The 24,263-nt window shown below is 40.2% G+C and overlaps 5 protein-coding genes across 5 annotated transcripts; 3 read left to right on the forward strand and 2 right to left on the reverse strand.

Moving 5' to 3' along the window:
• Window positions 1-73: 73 nt before the first annotated feature.
• uox (urate oxidase) lies at window positions 74-4,630 on the reverse strand. Its single transcript, XM_080032563.1, has 8 exons — window positions 4,532-4,630; window positions 3,619-3,831; window positions 2,478-2,594; window positions 2,167-2,245; window positions 990-1,176; window positions 685-808; window positions 373-456; window positions 74-281 (listed from the first exon to the last, which is right to left on the reverse strand). The coding sequence occupies exons 1-8, from the start codon at window positions 4,550-4,552 to the stop codon at window positions 207-209; spliced, it is 900 nt and encodes a 299-aa protein (XP_079888689.1). The 5' UTR covers window positions 4,553-4,630; the 3' UTR covers window positions 74-206.
• Window positions 4,631-6,241: 1,611 nt separating this feature from the next.
• Window positions 6,242-12,834, forward strand: dnase2b (deoxyribonuclease II beta). Its single transcript, XM_080032091.1, has 6 exons — window positions 6,242-6,355; window positions 6,476-6,650; window positions 7,514-7,597; window positions 9,022-9,181; window positions 9,800-9,997; window positions 11,981-12,834. The coding sequence occupies exons 1-6, from the start codon at window positions 6,246-6,248 to the stop codon at window positions 12,313-12,315; spliced, it is 1,062 nt and encodes a 353-aa protein (XP_079888217.1). The 5' UTR covers window positions 6,242-6,245; the 3' UTR covers window positions 12,316-12,834.
• A 425-nt stretch (window positions 12,835-13,259) lies between these two features.
• LOC307254610 (deoxyribonuclease-2-alpha-like) lies at window positions 13,260-16,940 on the forward strand. The gene is made up of 7 exons (XM_080033059.1): window positions 13,260-13,340; window positions 14,991-15,088; window positions 15,187-15,349; window positions 15,431-15,512; window positions 15,614-15,772; window positions 15,879-16,076; window positions 16,369-16,940. Exons 1-7 carry the CDS (start codon window positions 13,323-13,325, stop codon window positions 16,740-16,742), a joined length of 1,092 nt encoding a protein of 363 aa, XP_079889185.1. The 5' UTR covers window positions 13,260-13,322; the 3' UTR covers window positions 16,743-16,940.
• Window positions 16,941-18,914: 1,974 nt separating this feature from the next.
• Window positions 18,915-22,895, forward strand: rpf1 (ribosome production factor 1 homolog). Its single transcript, XM_080033202.1, has 9 exons — window positions 18,915-19,225; window positions 20,202-20,258; window positions 20,393-20,473; window positions 20,569-20,664; window positions 20,886-21,039; window positions 21,294-21,376; window positions 21,677-21,858; window positions 21,978-22,104; window positions 22,217-22,895. Exons 1-9 carry the CDS (start codon window positions 18,980-18,982, stop codon window positions 22,256-22,258), a joined length of 1,068 nt encoding a protein of 355 aa, XP_079889328.1. The 5' UTR covers window positions 18,915-18,979; the 3' UTR covers window positions 22,259-22,895.
• On the reverse strand, window positions 22,895-24,197 carry LOC307254719 (guanine nucleotide-binding protein G(I)/G(S)/G(O) subunit gamma-5-like). Its single transcript, XM_080033203.1, has 3 exons — window positions 24,012-24,197; window positions 23,695-23,848; window positions 22,895-23,180 (listed from the first exon to the last, which is right to left on the reverse strand). Exons 1-2 carry the CDS (start codon window positions 24,090-24,092, stop codon window positions 23,723-23,725), a joined length of 207 nt encoding a protein of 68 aa, XP_079889329.1. The 5' UTR covers window positions 24,093-24,197; the 3' UTR covers window positions 22,895-23,180; window positions 23,695-23,722.
• Between the last annotated feature and the right edge of the window lie 66 nt (window positions 24,198-24,263).

The raw sequence follows: 24,263 nt of genomic DNA on the forward strand, positions 1-24,263 counted from the left end.
AGATTTTTTTCAATAAACGGTGCTCTTTTCTCACCAAAGAACAATATTAGTTTACGAATTTATTGATGTTGGTTTTTTCTTGTTTTTATAAATGACATTGATATATTACCAGTCAAAAGCTTTATCATGTTTAAGAGTTGTATTAACAAAAAGCCCAGATCTTGATGTTTTTTACATGATGTCACTGCAGCAGTTTGTTGGTTCCGTCACAGCTTGGCTTTTGTTTTTCTGCGCAGTGTCCCTGTGATGTTGCCTGAGGGGTTATCCAGGGGAAGCAGAACCTGTAAGGGCAAAAACATACGAAGGTAACCAAATGATTGAACCACTAAAAAACTTTTGGTTGGAACGTTTGGTTGTACTAACAGAACTTACTTCGTCTTGGTTGTTGAGGCCCATTTTTGTCATGTCTATGGTGAAGAAATGCTTGTTGGGCATGACGATCTCTACTTCCTCCACCTATAAGACAAACTTTTTAACAGCCTGCAGGTTCTTCAATGTAAATGGAGTGCAGAGTGACACACATGGCTCAGAAACTGTTCTGCACATGTGCTGTTAAGTTTTAGGCATTTAATTTTTTTTTTGTCAAGTATAAACTTGTTTGTCATGATTGTGCGTAGGAAGCCGTGATGCAACGACTGCTAGGAGATTTGATTAAAATATTATGGTCTAAAATAGAGGACTTACCTCTGGAACTTTGTCCAGGACCAGAACTTGTGTCTCATAAAGGGTCTTCTGCACAGAGGGTGAGTACACTCCGGTATCGTAAGGGCCGGCAAACTTCTCGACAATCAACTCCTTCACCGTGTTCCTATAAGGAGGGTGAAAGTATTTCATTTGACTTCTAGTATTTTTGATATGTGCCATTTATGTGGAACAGAAGAGATTTCCTTTATGTTCACCCTCCTCTTTGCATTTACAGATTCTCATCATGGATATCCACAACTGAGATGTTTTTGGAATGCTACCCCTCTGTTGTCACTGATAATTACCACGCAGCATCAAAGTCCACGTCCTCACTCTTGTTGTAGAGCCACCGCGCATAGACAGAGGTGCAGAAACACCTGTCCTTGGCCTCTTGCAGAGTAGTGAAGCGGTCTCGGTGGAACCCCACAAAACCAGACTGGGTGGTTTTCAGCACAGTCATGTTCGACACCCCACTGTGAAGGACGGGGACGCCTGTGTGGGGGCACAGAGGAGGCAAGTGTGGAGTATTCACAAGCTAAATCAGCACGCTATCATGCCAGATCATACAAGCAAGTACATTTTTGGTTTTTCAAACTAAATTGATTTGAAATACTGTGTGTGTGTGTGTGTGTGTGTGTGTGTGTGTGTGTGTGTGTGTGTGTGTGTGTGTGTGTGTGTGTGTGTGTGTGTGTGTGTGTGTGTGTGTGTGTGTGTGTGTGTGTGTGTGTGTGTGTGTGTGTGTGTGTGTGTGTGTGTGTGTGTGTGTGTGTGTGTGTGTGTGTGTGAGTGTGTGTGTGTGTGTGTGTGTGTGTAGCCTTCTCGTAACATTCTCGTATTATGCCGGAGTGGTTCAACAGCTCTACTGATGTGTTCTGTAACATCCCTAACACCCCGGATGTTGTGTTTCTGGACAGAGCCAGTAGGCAGGTGCTGCTGCTTGAAGTAGGCTGTGTGTACGATCTGTACATGGACATTGCCTTTAGTGATAAAATCATGAAGTACCAGCTCATTCTGTCCAAACTAAGTGAACTGGGCTATCAAAGCAAACTGGTGGTGTTGATCTTTGGCAGCTTGGGGCATGTCCACCATCTTGAAGGCTGGCAGGGCTCTCCAGCAGGACATCCAAACAGCTGTCAAAGTTCTGCTCCATATCAGCGGTGACAGGCAGCCTGGCAGTGTGGCGCAGGAGATGTTTTTTATACCCTTGAACACTGTCCTATCTCATTTCTGGAAATATTTGAATCCTGTCTGTTGTAATGTGATTGGTGGACTCAAATAAAGAATTAAAATGTGTGTGTGTGTGTGTGTGTGTGTGTGTGTGTGTGTGTGTGTGTGTGTGTGTGTGTGTGTGTGTGTGTGTGTGTGTGTGTGTGTGTGTGTGTGTGTGTGTGTGTGTGTGTGTGTGTGTGTGTGTGTGTGTGTGTGTGTGTGTGTGTGTGTGTGTGTGTGTGTGTAGCCTAGCCTACGAGTGTGTTTGCTTACCATTGAGATTCTGTTCAGCGTCACAGAAGCGGCAGGCTTCTGGACTGTAGATGAAGGCATGAGCATGCTGTACCCCATTCTGAGAAAAAATAAACAAGATCATGCCTAAAATGTTTGATTATGTATATTTCACTTAATAATATAATTGACGCTAGACGCTACATGTTTTCAGACATGAAAAAGACTGAAGTCACTCTTTGGCATTGTTTGTTACACTTCTATTACTGTTATGGCAAATACAGTAGAATGATCTACCATCCAAAGTGTACGCTGTTGTGTCTAGGACCAAGTTCTGAACGCCTGTGATTTACCTTCTCCAGCCTTCTCCACGGAGCCTCCTCTATGTGAACTTTGGCCTTCAGCACATGGTTGAAAGAGGTCAGGAAATGGTGGCAGATATCCAGGGAAAACTGCTCGATGTTCTTCACCTAAGCAGATGTGTGCAACATAAAAACTTGTGAGTGACATGCTCTGAGTAACAAAACCTTGTCCGAATAAGTGACTGACTTGTGACAAAAGCAATGGTGTTATCTCAGATGAATGAGAACATTAAAGAAGTTCAGACTTAAATAAACATGGACAGGATTTTTTTTGGCCTTGATTTTATTTAGTGTGTGGTTTGGCTGTTGACTGACCCGGGTGTAGTGAGTTGAAAGAATTGCCAATCTCCCACACATAAACTGTTATCTGATTGTCTCTGTATTTTCTTTTCTTAAGAAAGGGTGATCACTTTGAAATTCAAACTTGTATTCATGAACTGTAGTCCCGTATTTCTGGCTTTGTTTTAATAACTCATTGATAACACAATGTTAGACTGTGGGCATCTTTTCTTGACTACTGTAGTGTGGATGCTTCTCTCATTAGAAAAAAAAAGCTCCATCTCCTTAAATATGCTGCAGCTCTGATTCTTATAAGGCCTGAACGTTTGATCTTCTGAAACAATTGTGGCCTCCCTGCACTGGCTTCCACTCTACGCTAAAGGTTATTTTAATATGGTCCTTGTGACATTTAAAATATTACACACCTTAATGTTTAAACCTCCTGCTAAAATACATTTTCATCCCTCTGTTTTGACCTGTTAAGCCAATTGAGATATTTCGTAGAATATATTGAATCTGTGTAAACCAGCGGTTAAGCTTTTAATGTAAAAATAATGATCACAAAACAATCCAACATTTTCTTTCTATAGACATGCAACATCACAGTGTCTAGAAAAAATATTGATAGCAATCTATGCAATTTACTTAAACTGAGATAATTGGCCAAGTAAACTGTGGGGTCTTTAATACAGCCGGTCCTTACTACCCTTCTGTCTATTACATGGATATACATGGTTGGGGGCCAAAAAGTGGAATCTATGATTCATTGCTGCTATCTCCCTGATTGAGGTTAACAATCTGCACTATATTATTATCCCTTGTGTCTGTCTGTCAGTAAAGGCTGTGGACTTACCCCCTTGAGCTTGGCCAGGGCATGGACAGTGTTTTTGATTGTATCGGTGGGGATGATGTCCGAGTTATCTCCAGTCAGATAATCCTTGCGTGATTTCAGTGTTAGTTCCACGTCGGCTTTCAGCTCTAAGATGGAGTGGTGGCTCCCATCCCTCCTGATGACCAGCACCTTCACTGAGTTCTTGCCGTAGCCCGTTCGCACAAACTCCACATTCTGCACATACAAAGGAAAAAAAGATCTCTTTCTCTTTACATCCAGTGATGTAACCAGGTGTATTGTGTTGGCTTTTGATAGATAGTTAAACTGTGCATTGACTTCAGTTGATATATTGAGTGGCATTCTCTTCTCTTCTCTAAACTTTGATCGTAGGTCAGTTTTTTCTTTGTCCGGGTCTCCTGTGTGCATTGTATCCCTGAGATATTTGTGCAGGTACTTTAAAGCATTTAGATGTCTCTCTTACCTATTAATGTTTTCTACATTACATTTAATATCTGACTATGTGTTAACTGATTGGTTGCATTGACATAATTAATTTCCACATTCCAATATTCATTCACTTTTTTTTTAGCATTCATTCACTGGAATGAAAACACAGGGTGGTCTGGTTCATTTTCGAGATGATCAGTAACAGCCCGGTCTCGCTGTGTTAATCTCCTATCCACAAAGTGAGGAACAAGACATTTAAAATCAATACATCACTGTAGTAGTTTTATGATTTTGATGTGTTTATTCGATTGTATGACACATGGACACTGGTTTGTTTGACAGACTGTGTGGCTGGCCCTGTGGTCGTTCACCTCAAAAATGAGATCAACTCCAGTTCTCAATCAAACGAGGTGTCCTCGAAATAATCTTGTTTTGTGTTTGAGAACCTCTTGTTGTTGTCGTCATGTATAACACAATGAGTGGTTACCTGGTCAGATGCAGTTGCCATGATGTCTTCCTGTCCTTTACCTGCTGTCTGTCTCTCTGTCCTCAGTCCCTGCTCCGTCTCCAGCAGAAAGCGTCTCTGCCGAGGAGGGCGGATTTTGTAGAGAGGGTGGTATCACCTTTGAGCTTCGACTGCTGGAAGTTTGTTGAAGTCCAACTTGTTTTACCTGTACAACTTGTGTAATTACTATTATGAGAGTATGGTTTATTGCAGAGTTAGTTCACTCATAGATAGGAAGAAGTGGCCTTGGTCTGTTGGTGTATACAATATACACAGTAAGTTAAAGCAAGTAAAGAATATAGACAGAAAATAAATCATGAATAAATATACTTTTGATTAAAAACAGTGAATAAAAGATTTACGGCAACAACAGCAAAAGAAATTTGAATAAAACTAAGTTTACTTTTTTTACAGTTAGTGTTGATGCATATTATAAATCATATAAAATAGTTTTGAGTTTATGTGAGTAAGCACATGTTGAAGTTGCGTACCATGTGTGTCTGCAAGTAAGCCTACAGTGGACTAATGGTCTGTTAAGTCTGTGACATGTTACAAAGAAAATGTGAATTTGATTGTCATGAAACTTTTTTTTTTACACAGATTCACTGTTATGTATCTGCCCTGTGTATTTCTTTTAAATTAATGAATTAATGAATAGAGAATGTTAACTTAATCTCTCATGAGCTTGGAAATTGGCATTCTGTTATTTTACTAACTCTGACTTTGACTCTCTTTTGTGTCACTGTGCTTTGTTTTTAAAAGTGTGTTTCTAAATAATTTAAAAAAAAACATAATGGCTTTGGCTGTCTGCTAGGCCATTACATCTGCATTTTAAGTGTCAACAAGTCCTTAATAAATAAGTATTGGTCGACATTTGATAATCCAAAAATTTACTATTTTAAAGGTCAGTCATAAATAAAGGGTCATTACTTGGTCATCCTCTTATAGGCAAAGCAGCTTTGCAGATTTGGGTCCAGATGCCCCACCAATAGACCGTTGGAGGGAGGCTCCTAATTAACTATAAAACTAAAAAGAATAATAATAAACAGCAAGTCATTTAGTGTTTGAGTATTTCATTGTCAATGTTTTACTTATCACGGGGGGTTTACTTAATTTGAAGTAATGTGGAAGCACACATTAGAAAGGTTAGCTGCACAACTGAAGTTTTAGTTATTGCTTAGTTTAGTCTCATTCTCTAACATCTGCTTCTCCTTTGATCAATCAGCCTCAACCTGGGCCACTGACATGAAAATGGAGTATAGGGTGAGATGCAAGTGTTTTATTTGATCAACACTTTTTTCACAAGGTGATAGTCTTCGGACCACATGGTTTCCAGTTCAGTGAGCGGTGGCCCAGTGGCATTGAGAAGCAGGCGCAACACTTTGAATGCAGGGCTGAAAGACACAAAATCTCCCTGTAAATTTAAAGGTACATTATGTAGACTTAAGGTATATTTAGACAGAATCAGAGCCAGTGACATCATCCAAATATTTAATTCAACATTATTATTAACCTTCACACTCCCCTCAGTATCCCCTGTCATGTGACCAGATCTTATGACTTCCTGTTTTATATCCACAGGCAGCTGCACTGTGTTCACTTTTTTGAAAGTGACTCAATCATAAAGTGCAACTATCCTAACCAAGGATTTCAGATTCCCCCTTTTTTTTTGCTCACTTCTGAGGAGTCGTTCAGCATGGCCACACTCTTCAGTTTGTGCCCACAGATTATTATCGTGTCCTTGTGTTGCTTGGTGTTTATTGCTGACATTTCCTGTAGAAATGAAGCCGGTGAGCCTGTTGATTGGTAAGTTGATACGAAACACCGCAAAAAAAAAAATGCTTCAATGGCACAATACAGAGGGTGTTTTGTTGTAATAATCTATTCAATATGTCCTATTTTGTAAATGTTTTTCCTCCACTACAGGTTTATCATCTACAAACTGCCAATGTATAAGATTGGCAAGGTTGGCAGCGGGGTGGACTACATGTACCTGGACTCCTCAGTAGGCAGCTGGCAGATGAGTAAATTCACGGTCAACACCAGTCAGGGAGCCATAGGCAGCACACTGAACCAGCTCTACATGGGAAAGGCCTACAAGGTGAAATTATGCCCCATTTCATCTTTGATATACCCGGACTCCTGTTAGACCCTTGTGGCTGTGATCACATTTGACTAGAGCTGATACTGGTGCCTGTTTGCTGAGTAGACACTCTAGTGTGTGTGTCCTACTGGGAACTGAGCTGAAGCTGGACTGTGCTCTACCAGCCAGATGAAGTCAATAAAACAGTGCTTCCTCATGCAATGTTGGACATTTTTTGGGGTGACCAATCTTTGTGCAGGAGCAAGAAAGTTTTCCAGACCAAATATGAAAAAAATAATAAGAGTAAGAATTAAATATGCTCATTTGCTTTCTTGCTGAGTGTTGGACGAAGCTGTTCCCCCTCAGGTCTGTACAGTAAACATGAAGCCGCCCAGTCAGCATCTTGTTAGCTTAGCATAACGAAACAGTCTTGCTGTGTACAGGGGTACCAGAATTACCCTTACCAGCTCACTAATTATGTAATATATTTTTAACCCATACAAAAACCAAAACAAGTTAAAAAAAAGTTGTGGTTTGACAGGGGGATATGTGCCAAACAATTTATTGTACAGGACCAGTAACATGATTGTGTTACCTATGGTCAGAGACAGACTTGCTATGTACCCCTGTTTTCAGCCTTTGTATTATTGATATTTACTGGACGGATATGAGACTTGATACGATCATATCTTTAAAACTCTCAGCAAGAAAGCGACTAAGAGTATATACAGTATCCTAGAATGTGGACCGATTCCTTTTGGAAATTAACCGAGTGCTGTATGTACAAAATAACTGAAATGATAAAGAAATATCAAATACCCAACCAAAAGTGTACTTCTCCATACATTATATTCACAGTCTAAGGCAAGTGTTTCCCTCAGTCTAACAGTTCAGTCTACGCACTCTACAATGATGGACCACCAATCCTGGACTACATGCAAGGATATGGACACACTAAAGCAGGGGTGTCAAACTCATTTTGGTTCGAGGGCCACATACAGCCTCTCTGATCTCAAGTGGGCCGGACCAGTACAATAATGGCAAAATAACGTACATCAACTCCAAATCTCTAGCTTTGTTTTTCAGTAATATGCTTTATCACTCAGTCTACATTTGTAACCTACATTATCACGGATCACAAGGGATCTCTGTATCCCCCAGGAAATGTCTTAGTAAAGGTTGCTGCTGGCCATGGGAATAGGAGGTGCGGCGCGAAGCGCCGCAGCAAAAATTTGGGGGGTATTTTGCTCAAAGATGCCAATACGCACTAATGAAATAAACAACTGTTTATTTGAATACACAAATACAACAGGCACTGACGTTACAGTTGTCCAATTTTGTTTACTATATGTACAGGGACACATTTTGTGCAAACATGCAGACAGTACAAAATAAAATTTAATAAAAGTGCAACTTCTACTGTTTTGATTTATTTTTAAATACAGAGGTTATTGGTTGTTTTGGAATTCGTTTTTCCCAATTTAAAACATAAAAATAAAGCAGCATGGAAAATTAGGAAATAAATCTTGTAGGCCTACACTAGCATGCTCCTGCTCGTTTCGCACGTGCAGAGCCGCGGACACATCGCGCTTGCTAGTACATTAATTGTTCAGCACTAAAAATAAAAATTGTTTTATTTATTTTTTATTTTTTTGGTTTTTACTTTGCCATAAAGCACTGGAGGAAACATTAATAGCGGTGAAGCAAGATTGCCATTTACCATTTCCCACGTTGCTAAAATGTGCTTTTTTTTTATTTAGGCTGCCCCCTAGCGGCTGGAGTGAGCATTTTGGTTATTTCTTTAAAAATTCATATCTCCTCACAGGAATGGGCTAGAGACTTACTTTTTTTTTTGAAATGCTCATAAATGTGTGCTCTACAAGTCGCGGGCCGGATTTAATCATCTCGCGGGCCGCATCCGGCCCGCGGGCCGTATGTTTGACACCACTGCACTAAAGGTACAGTGCATCATGAAAATGTCAAAGGATTTTGTTTCTAATAACATTCTGTATAGGTGCATTATCCCATAATATACAGTACATGACAGTTGATGTGGTCAGTCAAGGTATTACCAAAATAAAGTTAGTTAGTAGCCTAACAAATAAAATGATTTCAGTATTTTGAAGTTTGCTTCCTACTTTTTTGTGTGTATGATGACAAATAACATGCGTTTCCAGATAGTTACTCTTCTGCAATGCTATGATTTAGTGAAAAAAAAGATCAATATGGTTTTGGTGTCAGGGGGAGGAAACGGGCAAAGAGCAGCCGTCTGATAACTGCTGTTGACATGACTTTGACGGAAATGTTTGCAATCCTGCACGCTGGTTAACACGTATGAGGGAGTTGTCGTGCGTGCATTGAGCGTTGTGTGTGTCTTCATCCCGCAGGGGCACTGCTCTTTGACCGATCTCAAGGTTTCTGGCTGTCGCACAGCATCCCCCATTTCCCCATGTTCCCTGAGAGAGGCTACCTTTACCCCTCCTCTGGCAAAGTCAACGGCCAGACCGCTCTGTGTGTGACCTACCAGTATAAGCAGTTCCTCCTCATAGGTGAGTGAACGCTCATGAAGCAACAGGGCTCAAATCTACTCCAGCTCAAATCAAATAGTACAAATCCCAGACTTCAATTTACAAAATTCCCTATTTGCTGAAAACATTTACACAGTGACGTGGCATTATGTAAAACACTCACAGCATATAGATATGACTCCAAATGTACAAAAAACCTGCAAAGTAATTGACCAATTGTGTTCTGAGGGGCCTACTCTCACATAATAGGCCCTGGAAACGTTGAACTTTAGAAAGGAGACTGAGGGAGAAGGACTAAATGTAGTTTGTGGAAGACTAAACAATGATGAGAAATTATAGTTTTATATTCACTGACGCGTCTAAGATAGCAGACACAGTTAGACATATCCTAAACTCATTCAATTTTATACTGGTTTGACATTGTATATCAGCAAAATACAAATCCAGTTCAACCCTATTGGGTAAAATGTGATTTTTTCTTCTTTAAATTTTTTTTTATGTATTTTCTTTCTGTTTTATTTTTTTGTGGGAATACAGTTCATTTTAATACAGTACCATCCTAGTGCATCCCTTTACTTTTCAAACATAGAGTATCGCTTGTTTCTCTCTTCTTGGTGACTGTATGTCCTTTCTCCCCAGCGAAGCAGATGGCATACATCTACCCGCGTTTTTATAACTGCTCGGTACCTGCTGCATTCAAGGCCGACCTGCCGCAGTTGGCCCAGTTATGTGAGGGCACCAAACCTCCGCAGACCTCAGATAAGGGAGTGGAACAGCTTTTTTCAATGCGAGGGGAAAAGTTTGTCAGTTTTGTCAAATCTGAACGCTTTGTTGATGGTAAGGTATTCCTCATTACTGTTCATATACTGTTTACTTAACTTTTTACGCATTGAGATGGATCTTTAAAGCTGTTCTCAAAAAAATATGTAGAAATGTGTGGTGATAAAATAAGAATAGAATTTGTCTTTTTGGGAAGATAATACACACAACATGCGCCATACACAACAGACATATCAATGTTCCCCGGGCTCAATGAGATAATTACTTACTTACTCTTTTGCATCTCAAATCAATCATTCAGCTCAAGTTAACACATCATGAATGTATCATTAATATCAAGTCAGTGTTGTTTATTTTACAACTGTACTTTATCCACAAAACCATATCATTAGCCTCATAGCATAATTGCCTAAATCATATTTACTCTACTCTACTTTTACACATCTACTCTACTCTACATCTACTTTTTGTTAGCCTAATAGCATACTTGCCTAAGTCATATTTACTCTACTCTACTTTTACTCTACATCTACTCTATTCTACATCTACTCTCCTCTACATCTACTTTTCGTTAGCCTAATAGCATACTTGCCTAAGTCATATTTTAAAGGTTATAAAGTAGGGTAAAGTAGATTTAGAGTAGAAGTAGAATAGAGTAGATGTAGTGTAAAAGTAGAGAAGAGTAAATATGATTTAGGCAATTATGCTATGAGGCTAACGACTTTCCACTTTCCATATCACTGGAATATGACATTAAAGGGATAGTTCAGTATTTTTTAAGTGCGGTTGTATGATGTACGTAGACATTAGTGTGTTACCTCATGGAGATTGTGATCAGCGCAGTCACTACATGGAGTTTTGGGGAAATGTCGCTGTAGCAAAAGTCATCTTTGTGCTGTCGTGTAGACAGGGCCAAAATTAAAATGTTTTTTCTCCACATACCTATATAAATGCTTACCTAAAACGTACGTTAAACTGCCATGTTTTCCGCAGCTTTAGTTTGCCGCCAGACAGCCGTTTATCTTTGTTTTCTTGTGTCTCATGAAACGTCCCCAGTAGCTCTGAACCGAGCAAATGATTGGCAGAGAATAAACAAACAAAGAATAAAAAGAATAAACGGCGGTCTGGCAGCAAACCAAAACCTGTGGAGAAAAATCTCAGTTAAGCGTATAATTGAACCGATATTAATTTTTTAGATTAGCATTTATATGTGAAGAAAAAAGTTTTTCTTCTGTCCCAGTCTGCAACAGAACAAGGCTGACTTGTGCTAGAGCAACGTATCTTCCAAACTCCTTAAAATTACTGCACTGATCGCCATCTCCATAAGGTAACACACTAACTATACCTCATACAACCCCACTTCAAAAATACTGAACTATCCCTTTATCCCATTGGGTTCCACACACTGTACATCTGGGAACATTGAGACCTGAGAACATTGAGAAGACCCCCACACAACCAGCAATACTGCAGTTGTGAACTTTTTACACAAACACAACCATGCTACTTTCTGGGCTTCATATTTCACATGTTTGCCTCAGTCAGTCTCTGGTTATCAAATGCAGACACACTATCAGCTCAGAACAGAGCGGTGTATGAACACACCCCCAAAAGTACTGTGCGCTCCGAAAGTTTTTGTTTGTATTCTGGCCTGTCTCCCCCTACAGTCAGGCAATGTCTGCTTGTGACATAATCGCATTTTAATGGACAATTATGCAAAGTAATTTTTCCACTTAAGAATCAAGAGTTTAACTAACATATGTGTTGTTGTTATTTGCTTCGCTTTAATGATCACATGGCACCTCAGATTTAACTTCTAAGATATAAAGTCCCAGACTTACGTAAATGATTTCATGAGCTTGTCATATGTGAAATTATTCTCATTTGGGATACAGTATTGCCAAAACAAGAAAACATAATAAACATAACACTCTTAGAATATCATTGTATAAACATACTATAAACATTGTGCTTTTTTATGTCATTTTCCATCATAATTGCAACTGAACTCACACCTTTTTTTACTGATTATGCTTTCAGACATCTACACGGGCTGGGTGGCTCAGGTCCTGGATGCCGACCTTCTGGTGGAGACGTGGCAGAGGGGAGGTCACAAGCTGCCTTCCAACTGCTCCCTGCCCAAACACGCCATGAACATCAAGAGGGTTCAACTTCCCGGACCGGTCCTGTTTGAGTCCTACCACGACCACTCCAAGTGGTGCGTGTCCTGGGCATACGAGGACCAGCTGACCTGTCTAGGGGATCTGAACAGGGAGAGGGCCCAACAGTGGCGCGGTGGGGGGCTAGTCTGCTCCTTCAACCCCTTGATTTACAAGGCTTTCAGACAGCTAGTGGACTGGTACATTGGCTGTTGAACGAGAGAGAAAGATGGGGTGATTGTGACTGGATTTGTCTCCCACACAGCGTAGTTTGACTGTGTTACAAATTATTTTTAAGGGACTGAATGGGGAGATGTAGATCCTGTAATTAAATAAATCTGTGTTGAAAAAGGAGCAAAATTAAGCAAATCCCTCACCCTCTATCTAATGCAGTGGACCTTTCTCAGTAGCCACCTGCAAATCAGATTGTGGTTGAATTGATGTGATGTGTAGTCCATGACTAAATAGAGAAGTTATTGGATGAGTTGTTGTAATTCACACAGGAGTAGACTGTAATGGCATCTGACCTTATCATATCTGGGTTACCTTAATTCACCTTAAAATTCACGCTTAACCAAGGGTTAAGGGGCAACAGTGTCGCCTTGTGGTCAGACTAGCTAGAATTATACTGTGCGTTTAATATTTTCTCTGTAGATCTTTAGAAAGTGAACATACCTTTACTGCTCTTTACATTTCGCTATTAACTGCACAGAAAAGTATAACTTTCTCAAAACAAACCACTTGCTCTCTTTTCAGGGTACAATCTCCATGTGTGAAAGAACAAAAATAAAAAAATAATAGACAAACGTTATTACCGCACTTTGATTTGTTAAGATTTGTTCTGTTGGTTTCCTTTAGGTCCTAAATGCTTACAGTTATTTCTGTGAGCTGATGAACTATGATCTGTTGTATAATGCGGTGGAAATACCAGATGGGTGGGATTCAGCTTGTGTCAACCTGTCAATGTAGTGGTCCTTCATCAAAGCAACCAGTCAAACTGGGTCCTACAAATGACAGTTAAACCCTCACACTGTCCACCGCTTATCAACATTATGTTGCCAGCTGCAAAAATCGATGAATCATCTCAATGAATTTCCTGCTTAAAGTACAAGGAAGTACATGACCCAGGAGAAATGTGGGTGTGAGTTTCGTTTTAACAGTGCGATGTAATGAAAGCAGCTTCAGAAAACAGATGCATGGTTGCAGACTGACTGTGAGGAGAAATGACGATGGCTTCATACGTAAGTTAAATGTTAACATGTTTAATGTTGCAGATGATGCTTCAAAAGTAGTTGAAATTTGAAATGTTAGAATTCAAAACATGATGTTCTAGATGTTTTCGTAGAATGATCAAAATTACTAAAAACTACAGCATAAAGATAAGGGAAGTGGAATAAAACGTTTTTTTTTTTAAATAATCGAAAGGACTGTTAGTTGTAAAGTAAGGATTTTAAACATGTTTGTTTACAATAGCAAGTATTGAAATGTTGACTATTGATTTGAATTGTCAAAACTCTATGTTGCACAATTGGGTGATTTAATCTTGTAGGAAATGGCTTTGTAGACATGCGGACCTCTAACAACCCATGTGCGTAATTTTACATATCACACCTCCTGATGTTGCTGACATATAGTAACAGTTCTCCATTTAAAAAGTTACAAAGTTGATTAGTAATAAAAACGTATTAAGAAGCTTCCAATTCGGGCACAGTTATCGACACTGAGTGTGTCATGTTGTCATGTGACCACCAGGCCATCATGACAGGTGACATAATTCCTGTCGCTGTTCAAGGATTCACCTATCGACCTTAAATTGAGATTGTTTCATTAAGCCATCAGATCTGTTCACATATATGTGTGCAGCTAATTTAAAGGTGCTACGAAAACTTTTAAATATTTCTGAAACAGTCTAATTTTTCCTCTGATGATCATAAATTACATGTAACAGCAAACGAGACCATCAGTTCAAAGAATGCTATTTTTATATAGTTTTCTTAATGCCTTTGTCATGGGTCACTCACCCAGGAACTACAGCTGGCGTAGAAAAAACACTACCACTATTGTCCAAAGGCGGTGCAAGAATGAACACAAACTGAAAGTTCATTGGAGCACCTTTAAAGATCTCCTATTATAGCTACTACTTTTCTGGTCTTAATTTCTCATTAATGACTCCTATAGAGCAACCTGACACGAATCACAGCACAAAAAACCATGTAGATTTTCGGGAAGCTCTTCCTCTCATCTCAGCAATTTCAGCATTCGTTGTCCACACTCGGCTTTGTGCTTCTCAGCCCCCCTCCTGCAATCCCCACACGCCGCTGAAAGTGTTACCTTCCGGAACACGAGTGGGCAGATTTGAGCAGGCAGGTGGGGGCATGGCCGGAGCACGTTGCAGTTACCATAAATGGAAAAATCCGGATTCTCTATGTAATAAATCCCGGAAATTTGAACAAGTGAATCGCGACCGGCTGCCCTAGTGTTTAGCGCTCTGCACAGCCACCCCAGACGGTCGGCAGGGAATACGTCTAAATGCATATAAGCCATTACTTGACACTTTAGTATGGTTAAACATGACTATAAATCATTATAACAACGTTTATAGATCATAAAAGTTGAAGAAACATAATCATAGTAATTTAAGTTCAGTAAAATGTATGTAATGGCATTTTGTGTCTATCTTACTCTAAATTACACTGTACACAATTTTTTTGTCCCCAATTTGTCCAAATTAAATGCAAGAAAAATTGCAAAGTTCTCATCGTTGCCCCTAGAACCTGCTCAATTGTTCACAATATTTTCTCAATACATGCCATGAACTTGAGATTCTTCTGTGAAAACAGGACTGCTTTTTGTCCTTATAATACTATCATGATTCTGTTTAATTGTTTCAGATATCAGTGATGAGATTCCTCTTCAGTGTTGGGATCATGTTTCAAGCGTGTGACTCCAATGTGAAATGCAGGAATGACGATGGGAACGAGGTGGACTGGTTGGTGGAAACTTTTGATTTTGATTTTATTATTTTCACCTATACTCTCAATGGCAGCTGCATACATAATTTAATGTATCTGTGTGCTGTCTCACTAGGTATATTATATACAAGCTGCCCAAAATGAAAGGTGATGGTTTGTCATATATGTACATGGATGAGAGCACCAACGGATGGAGACGCAGCATAGAGAGAATTAACAGTAGATCTGGCACTCTGGCGAACACCTTGAAACCTCTTCTTGACTTCTATGTCAAAAAGGTGAAGTATTGTAAGAATGTGTATCTCTCTTGCACTTCAAATAACAGTGAGTTCAATTCAGAGTTTTCTGTTGTTTTGTAGTCTGAAGGCTTTGGATACATGCTCTATAATGATCAACCTTCGCCAAAAGGTATTGCTCCAGCATCGTTTGGCCACAGCAAAGGTGGGTGCAGCAATGTTCCACTTCATTGCTTTTAAAGTCAGAAACATCTTAATGTAACAAAGCTCTGTTTCTGTTTTCCTCTGCTGTTATACTTCCTAAAGGAGTCGTGATGTTGGACAAACATTCTGGAGTTTGGCTCTCACACAGTACACCAAGATTTCCAAAAAAAGGCAGTAGAGACTTCTGGCCTGAAAATGGAAATGTAAATGCTCAAGCATTTATGTGTGTGACCTACTCCTATGATACATTCAAAGAAATAGGTGGGTTAATGCCAGTTAAACAACGGACATGTTTTGGCTGCAATTTATAAAGTTATTTCTGAAAAAAAAAGATTATAATGTGTTGATATTCTTTATATCTTCTCAGGAATGCAGTTTATGTATATTCATGCTTATTCATATGAATCTGACATCCCGAAAACCTTTCATAATGAGCTGCGATGTGTCGCACAGCGAGACTGCTACCCAAAGAAGTCGGACAAACCCTGGTTTCGTGTGAAAAATTTGTCTTCAATGAGTGGAAAAAGGTTCTTAAGCTTTGCAAAATACACCCGTTTTGGGGATGGTGAGTGCTTCAAAAGGACGTACATTTCAGGATTCCAGTGTTAAATCTTAGTGTTGGGTATATGATAAACCTTAGAGGCTTTTTCACCGAGTAAAATCAGGAAAATGTTTAAAATTCTCCTCACAGTGACAGGTTTTGAAAACAACTAAATGTGTGCTGTATCACTGCCCTTTTGCTTTGTAGTTCTGTTATGTTTGCATGAAGATGTTGTGTCCAATGGTTAATTGTACAGGGATCACTCTTGTCATAGTTAATAGGTTTGTGCTCTGTGTCATTTCTGATATTTTTTTAGATCTCTACTCTGGACTTATAGTAAAACATTTGGAGGATAATCTGTATGTGAAGAGCTGGGGATCTTTGAAAGGCCCTCTGTCTTCAAACTGCAGCGCCAGCATCCCTCATCATGTGTACAATGTGACGAGAGTAAAGATCTCAAGTATGGACTTTGCTGATACTGTAGATCACTCCAAGTGGTGTGTAACGTCCGACGGTGGCTGGACCTGCATCGCTGATATGAATCGGGAAAAGAGTCAGATGAAAAGAGGTGGAGGAGCAATATGCACCAATGATGTTGCAGTTGGGAAAGCTTTCCGCAAACTGATTTTCAAGTATGAACCATGTAAACATGAAGATACAAGTTCTGATGCTCAACACAGGGAGCTTTAAGGGCCCATCCCTATCCCGAAGGGTGACAAAAATCGGTAACTGCACTGCCAAAAACCACTACACCATTACAAATCATTTTACGTTATACACACCATATTAACCTTGTGTTTTGTCTTCTCTATTATGTATTTTAATCTGTGGAAAAAGTCCAATGTTTTAATCTTCAAAATCATTCCTTAAGCATTAAGTTCTATACAATCAGGCTTGTATTACTTCAGATATAATGAATTGAATAAATGTTTACATCAACATTCAATTACAAAACTCATGTTGCTGCCGGTGTTCTCTTTTAGTCAGAAATTAGCCCTCTGTCAGCCAGACAGATTCAATTTATTGGGGGCCCCTATAATCACCAAGATCCCCATCTGTGCAATATGTTAATCATAGATAGTAGGACTAAAGGTTTTAATGCTGGGATACTATCTGGCTCAAAAGCCCCAATGTACTATAAACCACTTGCTAAGCACCAAACAGCTAGCCTGGAAATCCAGACCCTGATATCAACAGGCGCAGCAAATTTAATTTGCCAGCGCCTAGTGGCAGGTCTGGGAATGCCAGGCTACCAAACAGCAGCAAACATAACGTGACGAGATGGTGAACATAGTGGATGGCATTTAGCAGCTCTAGCAGGGCCGCTGCTAAGCTTTTGGGTGCCCTAAGCAGAAATTGTCAGTGATGCCCCCTTCACCCCCAAAAAAAAGACACCCAGAAGCTCGCGATCGCAGGGCGCGAGCGGAAATATTTTGCCCTTGCAAGATCTCTGCGACTGCTTTTTGGCACATTTGCCAGCATTTACTAACAGAAAGAACAGCTTAACTTGTGAAAAAACTGCCTTTGCAAAGGAATTGAGTGATAGGATCATAGACTGATTATGAGATAATGGGCCCCTGGGCTTACACTCTTAAAGGGCCCCCCACTTGTCCCTATCCAGTCAGGTACACTGAATTTTCTACACGGATACATACAATTAATGGCAAAAACATATTAAGGAAGTCAGTGTTTCCCACAGGATTTTGGGGTATTGTTGGAGGGACCCTGTACCTTGTTGGGGGGGGGGGGGTCCGGGGGTATGCCCCCCCGGATTTTTTTTTTACCTTTTTAAAGTAAAATGCATCAATCTGGTGCACTTTGTGAGGAAATTAGAGACTAGAGAGATATCAAATCCTGAGATGCAGAAGGAACATTATTTTTCAGATTTTTCTTAAACAGGTAGCACTCTTTACTCTGCAACTGTAAAAACAGTAGATTGGTCTGCAGACCCATGTTCTATGATGGAGGGGCCCATTTCAACAGATAAAGGGTGGATATGAACAATTTAGAATTCACACATATAAAGCTTATTTGTGTATGTGTGAGGGGGCCTTCAACCCCCTTAGACAGAGCTACTAATGCTGTTGTTTTTAACTTGCTTTTGTATTTCTCCCCTACTAGTTGAGGGGCCCATGATGATTTCTATCTTGTTACATTTTAATGAGTATTTATATTTAGGCTATTCCTTTTTGGACCCTGTTATTGACATCAGTGACTGAGCTCTTTGACTATGCAACATGAAAAGTTACTATCAGTATCTCTGGCTAAGGGCCCCCCTGAGCCCTTGGGCCCCTGGGCCTGTGCCCGGTGTGCCTGTGCAGTAATCCACCCCTGGATAGGTTACACAATTAAGAAAAAACAACGATGGGCCTGTTCATAACTAATTTATATATTTTTTGTAATGTAATGATTATCATGAACTTTAAAAAAAAAAAACTATTTTGGGGGGCCCCCGGACCATCTCTTTTTCCTTTTTAATTAAAAAAAAAAAATAAAAAAATTATAAAAAAAAATTTTTGGGGTGCCCCCCCCAGGAACTTGGTGCCCTACGCAGTCTGCGTACTCTGCGTATAGGGAGCGGCGGCCCTGAGCTCTAGTGTCAGTTATTAACTACGGAGTTGGTAAAGACCAAAAACAGTGCTGAAACAGAGAGTATTGGACTTGCATTCACCATATGGCCATAAACATGACTTCAAATATCGCCTCTGGCAGCTTGATGTGTAATTAGTATCTGATGAATGAGTGCGGCTGTTTGTCTACGCTCTTTCCCCTCCTCACCACTAGATGTCCCTACATTTTCATCGCCGACCCCCTCACTAAATGGGTCACTCACTTCCTGTTTCCTGTTCGCGAGCACACGAACGGACAACCAGCACGTGAAAACAGAAAACAGGCAAGGGATACCTACAACAGATAGCTGACACGAGATGGATATCACAGAAGTCCCCGTGTCTCAGGAAGACAATGGTAAGAAAAAGAAGAATAAGAGTCCAAAGAAGAAGAAGAAGAGTGTGAGTAATGGAGACGGCGTTGAGATAAAGGAGGAGATGGAGAAGAGCGAGCCGCCAGCAGAAGGCGAATCTGCCTTTCCCCCCACCTTCAGTGTGTCCGAAATCAAGAACAAACAGCGGAGACACCTCATGTTCATGAAGTTCAAGCTGGAGAAAAGAAAGGTAAATGCAACAAAATATGCACGATACAGCTGCCATTAGCGAATTAACTAGGCTATGTCTAGTTTCCAGTTCCCAATTACAGCTAAACTTAGCCCTGCATGCTGACTTAAGCCCAGTTCAGACCAAAGATTCGCCTTGCAACTGCTTGCAACTGCAACTCCTTGCGACGAGACCGCCGAAACGTTCTAAAACTGGACCTTGCGATTTGACATGTTAAATCTTCTGCGACGCCTTGCAACGGCTTGCAACGCGCTGCGACGAGCAGTTCACACTGCTGCGATTTATCCCCTGCGACGTTCTAAAACCGTCTCGTCGCAAGGTGAATCTTTGGTCTGAACTGGGCTTTAAAGAAGAAGGTGCAATTCTGGAGCATGCTTGTCAGAATCCCTTATTGACAAAATCAGTGAATAACTTCACGATCCACTAACTGTCCGTACTGTGTATGCGCTAGCTAGGTGGACCGCTTTTGTTTACAAACCAGTTTGCAGAGCTCAGACTGACTATTGACATCACTGACTCCACTTTTAATGCAACTCTTCTGATATTTAGTTTGTGGTGCTGCTGAATTGTAGCCTACTGTTTTTCTAATATTTAAAAGGCCTACATAGGCCAACTGGAAGGTAACTAAATACATTTACTCAAGCACTACTTCAGTGCAAATCTGGTTCGTTAAAAATCTTAAATGTTGGATCTTAAAGGTCTAAACATGTCTAAATACTAGTTTGATTATTTGTATATAGTTATTTCAAATTCGGTCTCAATTTTAAATGAAACCCTAGATACTAGAGCATGAAACCCTTCCAATACTTGTGACCCAGTTGCTGTATATTGTTATTGACTGTAATCATCAAAGGTTATTCAGATAATTTTCTGACAAAAAACAACAACGATGAATCAACTATATGCGCTACAGTCAATAGTCGACATTGAATCCTGCAGTATTCTGCGTTAATATTTGTTCTGTCTTCCCATTCAGGCAAAGATGCAGATTAAGAAAAAGAGGAAAAAGGAAAGGGAAGCTTTAGGTGACAAGGTGAGTGTTTTTTCTTTTTGTCCTGTCCCAAATGTGGCCATTATCAGATGAAACATGAAAACGTATGATGTGGCCTCTTTGTCATTAATATCGGGCATTTATTTGTCCATTTAATTTTTCTGTCCCTTGTGTAGGCACCACCTAAAGAGGTCCCAAAGACCATAGAAAACCAGAGGGTGTACGACGAGACAATGGTTGACCCAGAAGATGAAGAGGTTTGGACCGAGTTTGGCTTGAGCTTGTTCAAACTATCTTGAGGTGTTATTCACAATGAATTTTCACTCATCTGTGTGTCCCCTGCCATCTACAGGTTGCATTTGATGAGGGAACGGATGAATTTTCTGCCTACTTCAACGGCCTGACAAACCCCAAAGTGCTCATCACAACATCAGACAGACCAAGAGGGGTGAGGGGCTGCTGCTTGGCACTATACACGTTTTTTTTTGTACAGTCTTTATCGAATTATTCGAAATGGGACTGTGTTCTCAGCCCCACTTTGTGTTTCAAACTCATATTGCTGTTCTTTTTGTTGTTGTACAAAAACTTTAAAATGTTTTTGTATTTAGAAAGAATGAATAATGTTTACCTTGTTAACATGTTGATCTTTCTCTGATGTGCATCATGTAGAGGACGGTGAAGTTTTGTAATCAGCTCGCCACGGTAATCCCAAATGCACACGTGTACTACAGAAGAGGTTTGGCCTTGAAGAAAGTCATTCCACAGTGTGTCGCCCGGAACTTCACCTACCTTATGGTGATCAACGAGGACCGCAAAGTAATCAGTATCCTCAAATAAAACCGTGTCAGGAGAGAAGAGTATGATACACAATGCTCCAAAGTGCTTTTCTGTTACCTAGCATGTATTATACAACTGAATTATGACGAGAATTCAGTTGAATCAAATCCATTCAGTTATTTTCTTAGGTAAAAGCTCAGGAATGAATATGAAAGTTACAGTAAGTAAGTGAATATGTGGAATGGCTCTACGCTGGCAGACAGTGTTTTTAATGTCAGCTCCCTTAACCGTGACTCTAAGATGGGTTGGTTCTCTGTCATCTACCCGACGGGCCGACTGCTCACTTCAAGGTTAGCAGTGTTCGAATACGCAAGGAGATGAAGGCAAGTTAACAAATCCAAACTCTTTTCCCACCTGTCTCTGTAATGTATCGATTGTAATACCCATAATGTTCATAATGGCTTTATGAAGCCTTACTTAGCTGAAAGAGTGGAACTTGTCAGAAAGTGCCTCTGTATTGATGGATATATATTGATATTGATCCATTCCAAAGTTTGTGGCATTCTGGACATTTTACAAGTCATCCTTCCTCTTGCACAAAGCATTAAATCAGACTTTCATCATTTTGTCTTTGGAGCTCAGCTGTGCCACCCTATCATAACTAGTGTTTTTCTTCACTGCAGAGGCGAGGCAAAGATCCAACCGAACACTGCCCAGAGGTGATCCTTAACAACTTCTCCACGCGTCTGGGCCACACCGTCGGCCGGCTGTTCGCTGCACTCTTCCCACAAGACCCTCAGTTTGTGGGTCGACAAGTCGCCACCTTCCACAACCAGAGAGACTTTGTCTTCTTCAGGTTCCACAGGTGAGCGTTAGGATGTTGATTTGTCTAATAAATGTAACCCTTACCCCCCAGAAGCTGTTGAAGAAAGCTTATCTTTAATTTGGAAGGCTAATTTGTAACAATTCTGCTGCTCTGTGAAGGTACATCTTCAAGAATGAGAAGAAAGTTGGGATACAAGAGCTAGGGCCCCGATTCACCCTCAAACTCCGCTCTCTACAAAAAGGCACCTTTGACTCTAAGTTTGGGGAGTACGAGTGGGTCCTGAAGGTGAGTCTCTTAGCACTTAACATGTCAAATGTACATTTTAAATCGGACACAGAATAGAAGTATTATACAAGCTTTTTCCTCCAAAATAATAAAATGTTTTTTCTTTTTCCAGCGCCATGAGATGGATGCCTGCAGACGGAAGTTCCAGCTTTGAATGAAAAAAGTTTTTTGTTTTGCTTCGGACAAGGACCATCTCTGCTATTATCCAATATTTTATTGCTGGTTGTGGCGTTGCACAAACAGACTTTATTGTGGATAAAAAACAGATTTTTTTTTGGGCAACCCATGTCAACTGACACTTGGCCTTTCCAACATAATTTGAGGTGGGAGAACTGGATTTTATGAGAAACAACTTCTGCAAAGCTTTCTGGATACCAGAGTGTAGTTAATTGCAAGGACTTTCACCCTCTCTGTTATTAGGGAGACACCAGATGGGACTCCACATGAATACCAATAACCTGATAATTCTAAACATAGAAAGATGTGCAACGTGTCTCCACATACTGTATTTATAAACATGGCTCTGAAATTGACCAGAAAGTCAATGTGAGCCTTTTCCTAGTCAGTCTGTTGTGCATGCAGAGATACACCTGTTACATCCTGAGGTCTGGAAATGATATACGGAGCAGTAAAACAGGAGTCAGTTTCTGGAGAAGGGTAAATAGTGTCTACAGGGCAGGTGCATTTATGTGTGACAGGACTTTCAACATACATGTCGATTACACATCAAGCATGCTTCAGATTTTCTAAATGTGCATATAATAATTTTAATAAAAAAAATAGCTGCAAGTTTAAAATGTGGTAATGCCATTTATTTATACTTGTGAAACATTTACAAATTCAAAAGGCGTGTGTGTGTGTGTGTTGGTATGGGTTATCTTCCAAGCAAGTAGTAGGTTTGCATGGTGATTGTGCTACAGCACCTGGAAACGTTTCTGTATGAGATTTTACAAAGGCAAACGTAAAAAAGAAAAAAAAACTTAAGTGAGTCACTTGTCCCCAAACTCCTGAGACAGTTCCAGAACACTGCGCAGGTTCTGCAGCCAGGATCCTCAAGGCACCACAAAGTCCAAAACCTGCATAAATGTTACATTTATTGCTCGGAGCGAGATTACATTTTACACAAAAGCTACTGCAGAATATTGTACACATCTGAGTTCAATCAAGTTTAGGTTACTGTGTATGGCCTCTTGCATAATGCGTAAAAGTTGTGCTCTTAAAAAATTCTTCCTGGTACTGCAACCAATCCAGAATGTGGTAAACTAAATACAAAAGTCAAATAGTGCAGAGAATCATAGATGATGATTAAAATATCAGATCATCATACACACAAAAAATATAATTTATTTATTTAATAAAACAAGGATTTGAAGAAGTGATCAAACAGAAAAAAAAGAAAAACCTTTAAAAAAATAGTATTGTAATAGTGTTGTAATGTGCTTCTACGCGCTACAATAAGATAGCTTTTGTCAGGATAGAATAAATGGATGTGAGGAAAACCGCTCAGGGCTGGGACTTCTTGGAAAAAACACTGAGACTGATAGAAAACTAACACAGCTTTCTTTAGTGACGTGTTGTGCTGGTACTCACACAGAAGCAGAGGGCATTCGTTTCGGTGCTATAGGAAGTAGCAGACTTTCTGCGGCCTGAACGGGTTGATGCTCGACGTCATGCCGGCGAGAAGTGGATCCTGCGGGGCGTTCTGGAGGCAGAACTGCTGCAGGTCTGCGGCGGCCCAGGACACCTGTTATGTTAGTGGGGAAAAACACTTCTGTCACTCAAAATGACGAGCGGGTCCTTTGGCTGACACTGTACTAAAACCAAGAGGACCGTAAATAAAAGGGAACCACCAGCAACACGTGACACGCCCTAAAACAGTAACCTAGCGACTTGACACGAACCGTTACCTTAACTCTGTTTATGCCAGCTTGAAGGCGTAACTGTTGAACGATTTTCTTCATCGCCACGATGTTGGAGGACCCCGACATTGTTAAGATACCACTGAGTGACTGTGACTTGCACAAGTGCAAAATGTTGATAAATCACCTGTTGTTGATAGCTAGCTTCCTAAATAGTTCCTCCTCACTACAGAGTTTCCGGGTTTCTTTGAAGGCGTGTCAGCTGTTTGCTGCCTTCACGGGATGTGCCTAAACCAGAAA

Source organism: Ammodytes marinus (genome assembly GCF_949987685.1).
Source record: "Ammodytes marinus genome assembly, chromosome: 8".
Classification (NCBI taxonomy): domain Eukaryota; kingdom Metazoa; phylum Chordata; class Actinopteri; order Uranoscopiformes; family Ammodytidae; genus Ammodytes; species Ammodytes marinus.